Source organism: Phytophthora cinnamomi, assembly GCF_018691715.1.
Source record: "Phytophthora cinnamomi strain GKB4 chromosome Unknown Contig55, whole genome shotgun sequence".
NCBI classification, from domain to species: domain Eukaryota; phylum Oomycota; class Peronosporomycetes; order Peronosporales; family Peronosporaceae; genus Phytophthora; species Phytophthora cinnamomi.
This window is the reverse complement of record NW_027150988.1, coordinates 204,453-218,292: the sequence shown is the minus strand read 5'-3', so window position 1 is coordinate 218,292 and position 13,840 is coordinate 204,453. Positions and strand designations below refer to the sequence as shown.

Genomic DNA, 13,840 nt, shown 5'->3' with positions numbered 1-13,840 from the left:
ATTGCAAACTGAACCGAGTCTATGGTATTCTGGATCCTCCACTGGCACCTCACCTCTAGCTCCAGATAGTAGGGTACCGTCGTGAACCACATCGGTATTAGCGCGACAAGGGTCAGGTACAGCCAGTGGCCACTCGAGAACACGAAGCCCAGCGACGCAGCAATGGCGACAAAGGCAAGGGCCACCAAAAGCACGACCAATAGACCAAGACAGAAATGGCTATCTGCAATGCGTATCACGGCCCGTAGAAGGAATCCGTGCTCGAACTCATGCTTGGGCACTCTGGTACTGGTGAGAGCACTATAGACGAGGAAAGGCCAGACGCCGAACACGTAGCTCGGTGGGACAAGCAGGTTGAACATATCTTGCCAATCGGTACCATCAGACGCCGTTAGACTTGTAGCATTACGCAAAGCAAATCCAAACGCCAGGAAACAGATCAAATGCGGGTAGACGTTCACAAAGAAATCCATCGCTTCTACTGTCATCCATGCCATGTCGGAGAGCTGGTACCGGTAGTAGACCCAGAATCGAGAATGCTGAATCTGAAGAGCGTGCGATAAATGTGATGGAATGATGGAATTTGATCCGCTTTCAGCAGAAAAAATGTGGCAGGCTTTAATGTTTTGTTGCACCCAAATTGATCAGTAAGTTATTCCAATCCGCCCAAAAGTATGGTTTACTCGTCCTCGTCCTCGTCCAATTCAAACTCAAGTTCCTCCTCTAATTCAATATCTGGGATATCGCTAAAGTCGACGGCGATGCCTAGCTTCTCGACAGCTTGGGTGAGGTATGCCAGCGTTACTGTTCGGTCGTTCGCTCTGCGCTGATCCTGGTGCTTCCGCACCTCGTGCATGCAATGCTTGCACAGCGTCGGGTTTTCGTTGTTCGGTTGGAAGCCTGGACAGATGAGGCCGGTCGTACAGATCGAGCACTTCGGAAATTTTGCGTTGAGGAGGGCCAAAATGGTCGCATGCTTGCCCTGTCGGATTCTATGAAGCTGTTCACGCTTTTCGTCCTTGACTACAGTAGTCTGTCGTACAATGCTCTCGGATTGCTGTATCTGCTCTTGCTTCCTCCGCTCCACCTCTTCTCGGGCTGGCCCGATGTACGGCCTGGTGGCTATCAGCGTGAACTCGCGGCCGCATGCAACTGAGAGCACCAAAACAGTGATTGCACCAATTAGTTCAAACTCACAACGACTGAAGAATTGGCGATAGGAACGAACTGGAGCAGGGGCGGCCGACGAAGTTTTCCATGCCTTCAACGCGTCCGGGCACAGCGCAGAAATTTTCTTCGAGGTCACCGAGCTCTTCCGGTCTGCCAAGGCATCCGTTTATGTTGCTTCCCCACGTAAAGACCTGATGAAAGAAGCGGTTAGCTCGTGGTGTAGCTTACTCAGGGTGTTGGGAGCAATAACCATGTACCTCGTCGTCGACTGAGAGTGCTGCGTTGTGGTACATCCCCGCACACACTTTCTTGATGAGAGCATGAGTCGTGAAAAAATCGGTCACTAGACCGGGAAGTGTCGAGATTTGCTTCTCTCCTTGGGCAAGCTAACAGCAACATTATTATCCGCCGGGAGACATCCTTAAACACATTCGTTGTGATAGATACCTGTCCTAGTCGACCACTTCCCCACGTATATACCTAAAACAGTAGTGGTAAATCAGTTAGCCCAGAATTCGCTTGCATGAATCGCGTAGTTGATTGCCTACACACCACTCCTCCTTTCAGTAGTGGGGGGATTAGTACAACAGCAACTGTGTGCCAGCATGCACACGCGATCTCCACGATGACATCGGTTTTTAACGCTTCAACCAGCTTCGGATTGACGTAAGACGTATTGTCTCCATGTCCTAGTCGCCTGAACTCCCAGAATATTAGAAACCGTTCGCACTGATAGCGAACCAATATGAATATTAGGCCTTACCCACCGTCCCCGCTTCCCCACGTGTACGCTTGTCCATCAGTTGTCACCAGACCAGCATGCATAGCACCACAAGATATCTACAGCAAAGCCAACAAAAAATAAAAGCCTCCAAAATAACTCCAGTTTGCTGGTAGTACATGAAAACCCGAACACTTACTTACCTGGCTGACTTGCAGTTTAGCCACACTACGCGCTAAACTCGAGTGATCGTTCGTGTTGTAAGTAGCACCATAAGCGAGCATTTCGCCTTTATCAGTGACAGCGAAGGTGTGATTGGTCCCAACATCGACGGCAGTAATAACACAGGCCTCTGATACTGTTCGCTCCCAGAGTCGAGGCTCGATTGAGTCGACTCCGTAGCGGACGCGAGCCTTCTTGGACAGAGCCTCTGATAAATTGTGGACAGGCTCAGTGCCCAATTGACAATGATCATTCTGCCCCCACGTATAGACGTCGCCGTCTTTGGTATTTGCACAACAATGGACACGTCCTACAGCGATGTGGCTAACGCCTTCACCACAGAGCGCGAGTAGCTTCACGGGGTGCACAAAGTCCTCGTCGCCGCCTTCTTCGTCTTCGTCATCGCTTTCATTCGGGTCTTCTCCCTCATCTCGTTCTTCCTCGATCTTTTCTGTTGGTGAGAACCTTTCTCGTTTCAGCTCGTCACTGTTTTCTTTTTTTGAAAGTTGGTTAGTAGGTCTTGCTTCACGTCCCTCTTCTCCTTCTTCATCGCTCGGGTCGAGATCGCTATCATGCCCATACGTAAGTTTCGTCAGTGCTGCGAGCGAAGAGCCCGGAGGAAGACCTGTTGGGCTGGTTCGTTTGCCCCACACATACACATCTCCGGTTCGACTCACAGCGAACGCCACATCCGAGTCAAAGCCCTGACAAGAAAAAAAATCACATGAATATTCTTTGCCGAAGCGAGCAGAGGCAACAACGCACCGCGTATACGTGAGCGATGCTGCGTCCACGAAGCTTCTTGATAATTCTCGGCGTGGCCGATGACTCGAGATCTCCGTGACCTAGCTGGCCGGCGAAGCCCGATCCAAAAGACCATACCCCGCCCAGCATGTCTAATTGGCGCTGATACTCCTCTTCTTCCTCTTGTCGCCGTAGAATCTCTAATTACCATCACGTAAAAAATTCTAAGCTTAGTGGCTACTCCATCCATTGACTAAAGGTTACTCACCTGCAGTCCGCTGCTCGGTCAATGATGCTGTTAATCGCTGCACCAACGTCCTCTTTCCCCCTTTCTTGGGCAATCCGCGCGCGATGCAAGACGCTCGCAGCATCTTGGTTTTCATGAGTGTTAGACTTCGCAAGTCCAGCTGACAGCACGCAAATGTATCACTTAGTACATCTAACATAGCCTCGTGTTCGCCAACTTTTGGTGAACCCACCCGCTCCCAGGCTTGGTTCGTGAGCAGATCTTCCGTGTCCTTGATGGGCAGAAACAACAGCTTGCGGAAGTTCACGGCATCTTTGCCCGTAGGCACGCGGATATTAGGCTTCTTGCGCCGTAAGAACGCCATGTCCTCGAAAAAACTGCGCCTTGTCACGAAACGACACGAAGCAAAATGTGACGAGGCGCCAAGTTGAAGTGGTACAGTATAAAAGGTTTCGCACGATAATACTAAGGTCGAACGCTTGGAATTTCGATTGTACTAAAGCCGATTAGTTATAGTCATTTATTGCTTGGGGATTGAGGACGAGGAATTACTGGCGTCGCCAGGTCCGTGGACGCCATTGCATCTATCCGCGACGAGTCCAAAACTTTATTGTGAAGCCGCGTACGCCGCAGGATGTGCACCGGGTTGGACGTCTCGAAGTTTTCTTCATAACTGTACATGACGACGACATATTAGATCACGTTGGCAGACTGTAAGGTGTTGAAATCGTTCGCGACGTACCATTTGTAGGCTACCACGGGTAGGATGCAAGCGACAGAAGCCAGAAAGAAGCCGAGCCAGAAACCTTGGGTGACAACCACCGTCCTCCAGACACCTTCGACGTCTCCAGTGAAGTGGTCGTACACGGCGATAGACACAAAAAACGCGCCTAGTGACAGCGCGTACGTGAGGCCAACCAGCCACGTCCAATTCCACGTCTCCAAAAAAATCTGAAAGTGGACGATCGGGACGATATAGAAGAAGGACGCGACGCTAGCTCCCCAAAACGAGCTCCCTTCACCGAGGTTGTCGTGCTGAATCAGCAAGAGGGGGATTAATGTGGTTACCACAGCGTGGCCAACTGCTAATGTCGAGGCTTTTGCCATTGTGTGGGGAGAGAAGAACATGCCCGCAGCTCCAAATCGGTATAACTCTGGAAATTTTGCAGCGATCGCCTCGAGTAGATCCGTCTCCATGACAGCCCGCACGGTGACTGGGAGGGCTGTGAACAAGACGTTGTACGCCGTGATGTAGATATCGCAGAAGAATGTCTGCATAATTCATTGTAAGCCATTCGGTAAAGGAAAAATAGGATCGAGTCGAATACATACCTGGGCTGAAAAGGCTGAGGCAGTGCCGTAGATGAACTGGGGCATTGTAAATACAATGTTTTTGTAGAAAAAGTAGTCGATGCATTGTGTTGTGCGGAGATACGATAGCCGGCCTGTTTTCCCAAACATTTAGTACTGCACCAGTCACAGATACATATAGGGATAACGTACCGTGGTAAAGCAGGAGCCGACCTAAGTGACTGAATTGCTGAACAGCGTAGTCAGCGCTTCGAACTGCCTGCATACCTTCCTGTCCCATGACGCCCACCCCCACATGAGCCGCGCGAATCATACTCACGTCGTTTGCTCCATCGCCGCTGCATCCCATTAGAACGTTAGAGTTGGTAAAAGTGTAGATGAGAAGTAGAAGAAATCCACTTACACTGCTAGAGTGACATCTGGGACGCCTGCTTTGACCAGCTCTACGACGAGGGCCTTTTGGATGGGGGAAGCGCGGCACACAATAACAGTTGCAGATTGCAAGGCCAGCTTTAGGAAATTCTTGCGGTTGATCGGTAGCAGGGCTAGAGTCAAAGCACTTCCGTCGATCAATACCGCTTGGCTTTCCTAGACGCGTACATATTCCAGAGCAAAGTAGAGGTCAGCTATTGCCAAGATGATGACACGAGTTTTCGAACAATGTTCACCTTGGCATTTTGGAGGGCCTTTTCTAACTGAAGCGTCATTTCATTGCGCGTTGCCCCCTGAATGATCACTTCCTGCATTTTTGGAGTGACAACTCGACAGAGTTTGCCCATTTCCAACGATGTTTCGAGCTTGTCTCCTGTCAAAACCCAGATCTACAAGACAAGGCGTTAGTGTGAGATACTCGGGAAGCTGGTACAAATCAAAGCCACCTTGATGCCAGCCTTCTGGAAAAGCGAGATAGTCTCTGGAACACCAACCTGTAGCTTATCCTCGACAGCTGAAGCGAAAACGGCAAAACGTTATTACGTCCGATTGCCACTTCTTCTAACACCTCTTCACTTACCACTTGCGCCGATCAAAGATAAGTGCTGCTCGATCTCGTCGATCAGTGCCTGGGTTTTGGATTCCTTGGAGTGAATGTCTAATTCGGCTTCGTCGTACCGATTCTCCCACGCATTGTAGTAATTTTCATCCTAAATAGTAAAGGCATCTCATTATCAGCAACAGCATTACAGGGCAACCTCGCACCATAAAATTTCACGAACCAAGTCTCGTTCAGCAAATAGCAAAATTCGAAAGCCCTCTTCGGCGAACTGTGTGACGTGGGCCATTGTGTCGTCCTTGTTGGACAAGAAATGGTCGCATCGCTCTAAGATGACGCTGTCTGCGCCTTTGCAAAAGACTTTGATGCCTCCGTTTTCATCGCGAACGATAATCGACATGCGCTTCCGATCGCTTGAGAAGTGCACCACGCGCAGAATCTGAAAAGTGAGTGTATACGTCACGGTTTTTACGTGGGAGCCATGCCGGTCTTCTTCGGTAATTGCAACGTAAAGTTTCTGGCCGCAGCGCTCGAATAATTTTACGCCCATTGCCTCAGCTCCACGGACGAGAGCACATTCGTCGGGAGAGTCCGAGTTATACGACAAAGCCCCTGTAGATCGCTCATACTCACACATGACAGTATGGCAAAGTGACATTGCCAACGCGAGGTGACTCTCACTGCTTTCGAGGTTCTTTAACAATCGGCGGAAATACGATACTGTTGGCTGCTCGTTCGGCTGAGCGTCGTCACTGTGAAAAGTGGTCGCGGAAGCTCCAGAACCAAGAGCATCGAGCGAAGAGATAGAAACACCACCGAGAAGAGGACGCTTCTGTTTGGCGACGTAAATTCCCCCACCAACGCTACATTTTCGAAACACCATTTGATTTTGAGTCAACGTGCCCGTCTTATCGGTGAAAATGTACTTGACCTGCCCGAGTTCATCGGTTAGAGACGAAGTGTTCGCCATCGCGCCCTCTCCCTTGCTGTTGCGCATCTTGCTATCCCACGTGATAAACTTTGCGTGCACAGTTTTAATGATTTCGACTGTAACCACAAGAGAAATTGGGATCAACGTATTCATCAACACGACGAACGAGAGGAAGAGCAGGATGCCTTCGAGCTTCGCCGTATGATCATCACCTACTTCTTCCATTGCGGCGTCGCTAAAGTGAAAATGGTGTACGCACGCAGCGATCGCACACAGAAGCACTTGGATGAAGAAGACGAACACCACTGTTCGGCTCATTCGGACCTCGAGGTGGCTGAGTTTGTGATGTGCAGCTCGAGCGTTCTTCATGACTTTAGTGTCATGACCTGATGGAGATGCAGTGTGAGTGAGAGATCAACGTCTACATCCTAACAAGAACGAAGCTACGCGTGTTACCTGTATATACCACGAGCATCATGGCCCACTTGGTATTCATGAGCGTTGAGCCACGAGGTAGGAATTGTTTCTCGCTCAGGCTGTACATCTTGGAGTCGACCGATAGATTCCCAGCAAAGCGATACAAATCCTGATCGGGCTGCTCGCACTTGATGAAGTATTTTTCTTTGTCACGGGAAGTTTTGTCGAACACAAACTTTGTCGTCACTCGCAACGATTCTCGCGATTTGAGGTTGGCTTCTCCATCGAGATTGCTGGTATCAATAAAGCACGAACCTACACGTCGGATTGTCAGCTGGCCGCCTATAATCTTAAGGGCATGTCCCGCCGACCTTACCGTTTTCCTCGCTACTGGCAAGAATAATGCCGTCTGCAGGAGTCGCTTCTCGCTCGTGTATTCGAACGAGGTCGCCAACCTTGTGAACGATATAAAACTGTTAGATTATCATCTCAAGCCGCCCGCTAGCCGCATTTCTTCCTGCCTACCTGAATTGATTCCCACACGACGTGGTGCTCTTCAAAATTCCGCAAAACAATCACCGGTTTTGCGTTCATCATGCCATCGGACGAGCGCTTTTTCTGTTTTTCGCAACCGGTTCGCAAGTCAGTGGGGGAAGGAAAGCAGCATCGCAGCATAACAAATCGCCTCGGAACGTCCACTCACCCTATCTTCAATAGCTTCGCGAAGCAAACTAACACACACCACCATCACCAGCGGTGCGATGGCCGTTACTGGAGTAAGCGGAGAAATCTGTTTGATGGACTGCAGGATGGCGATCACGAGGAAGTACAAATTTGCCGACTATCACGTCAGGTGCAGCGAATCGTTAGTAAAGGATCGCACCATCACCTCAGTATTTTTTTTCAAGTTCACGCCTGAATTTGCTGCCGTACCCGACGGAATTCCTGCAGTAGACACAGCGGCAGGAAGTTGAGCAGTGTGTACTTTGACGTGTGGATGGCGTTCGAGATGTACGTGGGTTTCTGGTGAGTTTTCTCGTCGCGTTCGATGTGGAAGGGGTCCACGAGTCGGTACGGCTGGTCGAGCACGCTGGCACGCCGCTCCATGTCTCTCGCCGAGCGCTGCTTCGACCCCCTCGGGAGCGGTTTGACTGCAATTGTCACCTTCCTCGGGCCGTGAGCTTCGGACCCACGACCCTCGTCAAAGCACGATACTGCCGCCTCACCACCACTGGGTTCACCCTCACGAACGACTGTGTCCGCCCTCAGCGTGCTTGGCGTATCGGTTGCTGGTGGTCACGCGTGCTCACGAAGGTGCCGAACCAAGAGCCATGCAGCGACAGAGGTGACCAAATCGAGAGGAGGAGGCAACCAGCAGCAGGGATCTGCCCAGGACTCGACTTGGCTATTGCAGGGGTTTCACGTAGGGGGTGCCTTGAGGCACGAGGCCTTAAAATATATGGTCGATGCTGCCGTTACCTGTCTGCCTCATCTCTTCGTTGCACGACGTGCCGCCGGGTATTTATACGCCTGCAAATCGGGACGTGCGTCGCGATTGAATTCTACTACGACGGCCAAGAACAATACTCACCATAGTGACCTGGTCGAAACCGACTGCGACCCTGAGTTGGGGTGGTTGACTGACCGACTACTCATGGTGGAAGACGACGTCCAGCGAGGCAAATCTCACAGGCGCCTTGACAAGAAGACGGCCTGTAAGCTTTGGTGGTCGAATGCGGCCGTGCCGAGACTTCACGATTACTGGATACCGTATTAGGATCGGGTCCATCAACCGATGCTAACAGTGCAAATCGGCACTGCAGCGGCAACGCTAGTGGCGGCTCGCCACTGGCGAGTACAGTCGTATGAACTTTGCTGCAGGACAGTGCGATCTCCTTCGGTGGAGCAATCGTCAGCAAATGTTAAGAACCGTGTAAAAGCAAACGCAGGTCATGGTCCGATAGCGCCAGCACACTTGCTCCGACAGATATCGTTCTGCGGGTGATCTGCGGCTCGTTCGGCACGCAAGAAGCATCCGGTGCGGCCTGCCTGCGCTCAACGACAAGTGGGTTCTAGGCAGCTTTGGGGAATCACGTCGAGATCATGACGCTGCTGCTGGTGAGAATTTGAGGGCTGCTCGGCGTTGCACTTGGTAGTGGCCGGTCAGTACTCCCGACCTGCTAGACTGCTGCTCGACGCTGAAGCCTCTTTAGCAAATAACGACGGCGTGACACCCATGCTAATTAGCCGCTGAAAACGGTCTCGATAAACCGAACTCTTGTCGCAGGCATGCTGTTTCCAAGGATGGCGCCAACGTTCTCGCCATTGCGGTTAAGCTGGCCAGGTTGAGGTCGTCGAAATGGTAGTTGAACAGTGGCGGGTAGAACTTCGCTTATGTTTGCGGTGGCAACCGGTGAGGTGGAGGTTCTGAAGCTTTTGCTGAAGGGAGCTCTGAGTATCGCTGGGCAAGTTGAGGGTGTTCGCTGGAACATCTTCAACACTTCCTTCACCAATTCCACTTGGTGGATGGAAGTGCCTCGATAAAGCCTGTCCTGGGGTCTTCACTAACACCTCAACGTGGCACCATTCCGTACTCTGAACGAGACTGTCGCCAACTAAGAAAAAGGAAGAAGGAAGGTGACGGGGGGGGGGGGGAGGGGGGGGGGGGGAATGGTTGAAGCGGAGGAAGAGAAACGCGGCGAGGAGGAGGAGGGGGGAATGGCTGACACTACTGGAAGCACATGCATCTGCCATTTCCTGATGCAACGCCACGAGCCGTTGGGCTGGCAAGTTGTCAACTCGGCGATGTGTCTGAAGAAGTAGTAGCTGCAGATTGTGCCCTGTACACGTGCTGGTGGTGATTCCAGAGGTGTTGGCTCCAGTTTCTGGTGATCTGGATATCCGCACATATTTCAACCAGCTCAATGCGGAGTTCGCTACTGGAGACCTGAACTATTTACTCAACAGAAACGCTCCAAAGTATAGTTTGTTAAGATCAGCCACTTTGATAATTGAGGAAGTCCTTGCGGTCCGTGCGTTTGTCCGATCAGCGATCAAGTGTGCGACGCGGGATGTCATTGAAAGTCGGGAAGGGGTTTTGCTGGGTGGCCCGCTCAACTTGCAGCAAGGTCAAGCGAAAGCTGCTTTTTACTATGCCTATTCCAGATTTGGTGGCATTTTGGTTGCGGAAGTGTATGGTGCGATGCACAGACGAGAGAAGTTGATGTCAACCGCGCGTTGGCTAGTTTCTGAAGTCATTTTCCAGCGCAAATACTAAAGACGAGCAGCGACACATAATTGTGATGCCGTTCTTTGCTGGGAGAGCTGCTGACTTGCTGACACTACGTTCTCCGGTTAAGCTTCGCGCCTTGTCCATCATGGCACGCGACTGGAGATATTTCTTTCGACCAATGTAACTCCACGAGTTCTTATCATTTTCTAACGATCGATAGCTTAAAAGAAGCACAAACCACACCTTTTCGATTCATGCGGCTAAATCGTACTTAGGTTCATAAGTATCTTTTTGTTATGTTGGCGGGGCTCTGACAGCCAGCCGCTGTCTGACGCGGTCTCATGTATCGTGTTTGCGATGCATGTTTTCAGTTAGAGCACGCAGAGGAGAAAGGGTAGTTCTCAAGTTGAGAACTGCTTTACACACTGGTCTCTTACATGCACTCGTTTCCGTTTCTGTTGAGAATCTCAACTGGTCTCTTACATGCACTCGTTTCCGTTTCTGTTGAGATTCTCAACAGAAACGGAAACGAGTGCATGTAAGAGACCAGTGTGTAAAGCTCAAAACCTAATTAAAAAATGTATTTGCAGCTATCACGTCAAAGCATCACAGTTAGGTTCTCATCCACAGTCAAGAATGTTCACCACCTACAGAAAATGCGAAAGTCGTGATCAGATCCAGTATTCCTATACGGCGGCTAGAGGACCCTGTCGGTGAGATTGAAAAACTGGATACTGCCGAGTTTCTTTACATTTGATGCGACCAGGATCACACAAGCGTGAGTTATCCTCCACACATATTTCAGGAAGTCACTGCCCAATTGATCTATGCATCTTTTCCTGTTTTTGAAAATCGCTGCAGACTTGACAGTTTGTAAAGCAAACACAGTAGTCATTGTTATCCGTCCAGCAAGTAACTTTATATAAACCGAAATATTCCCACAATCCCGCCATCGCACTGTTGTGGTAGGCCTGGCAACAGTGGGAAGCATAAAAGTAAAAAAAAAAGGCAACTTCAACTTCGGTGTTGTGTACACCACTTAGAAATTCAATACAGTAACTACCCCAATTACCTATAGCTTTTTATAACCTGTCATCATCGGATTTGAATGGGAACGGTTCCCTTCTAAACCGAATAACCCTCACTTGTCAAAAAATGGTACAGTACGCTGACGCAGGCAGGCAGGCAGGAATGCCCTCGACTCTCCTGTACTAACTCACGCCAATGCTCTCTGTGTGCAGGCCAACCAAGCCGCAAAGAAGGCGCAGCGCGCCAGCGCATCGCTCAGCACGCGGCTGCAGCAGTGGATCGTGCCCATCAACGCGCTGTACTTCATGTACTGCATCCTGTGGCACTACAGCTCGGTGACCACGTGGACGCTGGTGGGCTACGTCTTCCTGACGGCGTCCACCTACCTCAGCTACTCGTGGGTGGTCGGCGCGGCAGAGGAGGGAGGCAGCAGCGAGTACGTGGCCGCCACTGGTTTTCATTCCTCTGGTAGTTGATACTATCAACTATGAGAGACTTAAATGTGGACCCTTTTGCTGTTGAATGTCCACCTACAGGTACGCGATGGACGTCCTGATCATCACGCTCTTCGTGCAGGCCGGCCTCATGGTCTCGAGCTACTTCTGGCTCGTGTACCTCGTGATCCCGGGCTACCTGCTCTACCACGGCGGGCGAATGCTGCTCAACTACGTCTTCACGCCCGACCCGACGGACGAGGATGACCCCGCGGCTCTCAAGAAAAAGGAGAAGGCGGAGCGTAAGGCTGCACGCCCCAAGTTCCGACAAGGCCGTCGGTAGGTGGACACTGATTGGTCCTGATGAAGCAGAAAGCAAGAAGACGATGGGGAGGAGTGGCAAACTTGTGCTTCAATCTACAGTACACAATTCGGGACAAGTGCTGGCTGTGACTGCACAAGGCTGGGGTAGAAGATAGTGTCGGGTGTTGATATAATCCAAGTTCTTGGCCATCACGGTGAAGTTGTGCGATTTCCCTCGGCTCGTGGGTCGGGATGAGAAGCCTCTTACCGACAAACTGAAACTGTTTGAGGATGCGAAATATCTGCGCACCGCTCGTTCCAACAGCTTTCAACCTGTGAATCGGTTCTGGGATGACGTGAGGAAGAACCTCATTGTAGCTTTGGCGTGAGGCACGCGAGGGGCGGGTCGTGGCGGCTAGCCTAAACAGAAGAACTTCCTCACGAAACTTCATAACTTCCACGGCGGGCGAGTGCGTCCTGACATCGTAGTCTCATTCCGTGAAGACGACGAGCAGGAAGTCTGGCGCGGGGTGCCAGTTTTAGCAGCGCGGTTATCAGCACCCAGTTTGCTGTTCAATGTCGAGGAATGCGGGGTGTGGACGGAAGCATTAGTTTGCTCTTCGTTCTGCTTCCGGATCTGTGTCGCGATCGCCGAAATTGTCTTGGGGTGGAATGGCAAACTAGTTGGCGCGTCTGGGTTTGCGAAAGGGTGCCTAGCGATTTCATAAAGGAGGTCCTCGGGCAGGCGGTGAAGCAGCTGTAGAGCTACCGAAATGAGCAGATCAGACTGCAGCGGCGGTGCGCAACGGAGACTAAGAACCTTCATCAAATCCATATCTCTGTATGGAGCAGCAAGAAAAAGGTTAACTCAACCATTTCAAGCGCAATGATCACGAACCTGCCAACACGTACAACTTCAGCAGTTGCTCTCGAAGAAGCACTGTATGGGCGACGGCCAGCACAACCACAAAATGTACGCCCACGGCAAAAAGCTGTCCACGCAGAAGTACCACACAAAAAAGCATTAAACGACATGCAAGTACTTTTATCGAGAAGTCGCAGAGTACTGTACCACATCCCAAACCCGCAGTAGTTCATGTAGTGGCGGGACGCATGCAAACAAACTTAAAATCAGTGGCAACGCGTATATCCGCGCCGTGATGCCTCGTGTCGACAAATGCCTGTACAAATCCGGGTCCAGCTTCCAGCCACCGCAGCAACAACAAAACTTCACGTCAGCCCTCACGCAAAAAAAGAGAAAATAAAACTATCTCCTACCGTCTGCAGACACTTGTCCACCAGTGCACATCCCTTCTCAACGCCTTTCAGCTGCGGGGCCATGTAGTGCGGACAATGCCTCACGATCAACTGGCAGAAAGTATGGTACGCGTCCGGCTCGGGCAGCACATACAGCAGCGGCGCGCACAGCACATTCATCCCCTGCACGTATCTGCATCCACCCACCCAATCACCCAAGTTTAACACCAAAAACAAAAGTCCCAAAATATTTTTTTTGCCAAGAACCAAAACCGGCGTACCTTATCGAGGGCAAGTTGCCGCCCAGCTCGCCGTCCTCTCGCTTCTCCTCCCCGTCCGGGTTGGACCCCAACTCGTTGATAAAAACATTCAACAGTCGCACCAATTTCTCCTCTGGCACCCGTTGCGCAAACTCCGAGTCGCCCCGGAACGTGCGGAACGTGTCGTTGCGGATGTCTCCGTCGTAGTGCGAGGCGCCGCGCCCCACCAGCGCCGCGTACTTGGTCATGTCCACGTCGCTCTCCACGCCCAGAAAGGCCTTCCACACGCGCCCGCGCAGCGTGCACAGGCTGGGCGTCGAGCCCTCGTCGCGCGGCAGGCCGTGCACGATCACGAGCCGCTTGAGCTCGCGCCAGCGCTCGTAGTCGGCGGTGATGGGCGCGGCACCGCCGTCTAGCAGCGCCTCGTACTGTTGCCGCAACTGCGGTAGGGGAGGCAAGTCAGTTTAGGCTAGTGTTAAAGCGCGGATAGAGACATCTACGCACTGCCGGGTCGGAGGCCATGGACACTTCTTGCACGCGGGTCAATTGCCGTTGTCTTGGTTTGTGTTTG

At 51.5% G+C, this 13,840-nt stretch overlaps 5 protein-coding genes across 5 annotated transcripts; 1 reads left to right on the top strand and 4 right to left on the bottom strand.

Annotated features, from left to right (window-relative positions):
- Positions 1–679: 679 nt before the first annotated feature.
- On the bottom strand, positions 680–1,737 carry IUM83_12787 (uncharacterized protein; the record flags this gene model as incomplete). The annotated part of the gene is made up of 5 exons (XM_067937431.1): positions 680–1,152; positions 1,229–1,361; positions 1,428–1,556; positions 1,618–1,650; positions 1,723–1,737. 5 exons carry the CDS (start codon positions 1,735–1,737, stop codon positions 680–682), a joined length of 783 nt encoding a protein of 260 aa, XP_067788124.1.
- A 122-nt stretch (positions 1,738–1,859) lies between these two features.
- IUM83_12786 (P-type ATPase (P-ATPase) Superfamily) lies at positions 1,860–3,468 on the bottom strand (the record flags this gene model as incomplete). Its single annotated transcript, XM_067937430.1, has 6 exons — positions 1,860–1,867; positions 1,938–2,010; positions 2,428–2,817; positions 2,879–3,057; positions 3,126–3,264; positions 3,337–3,468. 6 exons carry the CDS (start codon positions 3,466–3,468, stop codon positions 1,860–1,862), a joined length of 921 nt encoding a protein of 306 aa, XP_067788123.1.
- A 152-nt stretch (positions 3,469–3,620) lies between these two features.
- IUM83_12785 (P-type ATPase (P-ATPase) Superfamily) lies at positions 3,621–7,861 on the bottom strand (the record flags this gene model as incomplete). The annotated part of the gene is made up of 14 exons (XM_067937429.1): positions 3,621–3,777; positions 3,847–4,376; positions 4,437–4,549; positions 4,608–4,753; positions 4,819–5,003; positions 5,084–5,236; positions 5,294–5,361; positions 5,428–5,557; positions 5,630–6,723; positions 6,794–7,069; positions 7,131–7,209; positions 7,280–7,372; positions 7,458–7,595; positions 7,688–7,861. The coding sequence occupies 14 exons, from the start codon at positions 7,859–7,861 to the stop codon at positions 3,621–3,623; spliced, it is 3,336 nt and encodes a 1,111-aa protein (XP_067788126.1).
- A 3,280-nt stretch (positions 7,862–11,141) lies between these two features.
- IUM83_12784 (transmembrane protein 208) lies at positions 11,142–11,792 on the top strand (the record flags this gene model as incomplete). Its single annotated transcript, XM_067937428.1, has 3 exons — positions 11,142–11,144; positions 11,228–11,451; positions 11,552–11,792. 3 exons carry the CDS (start codon positions 11,142–11,144, stop codon positions 11,790–11,792), a joined length of 468 nt encoding a protein of 155 aa, XP_067788125.1.
- A 785-nt stretch (positions 11,793–12,577) lies between these two features.
- Positions 12,578–13,791, bottom strand: IUM83_12783 (Bub2 protein; the record flags this gene model as incomplete). Its single annotated transcript, XM_067937427.1, has 5 exons — positions 12,578–12,589; positions 12,825–12,953; positions 13,031–13,202; positions 13,291–13,709; positions 13,774–13,791. 5 exons carry the CDS (start codon positions 13,789–13,791, stop codon positions 12,578–12,580), a joined length of 750 nt encoding a protein of 249 aa, XP_067788121.1.
- Positions 13,792–13,840: the final 49 nt, after the last annotated feature.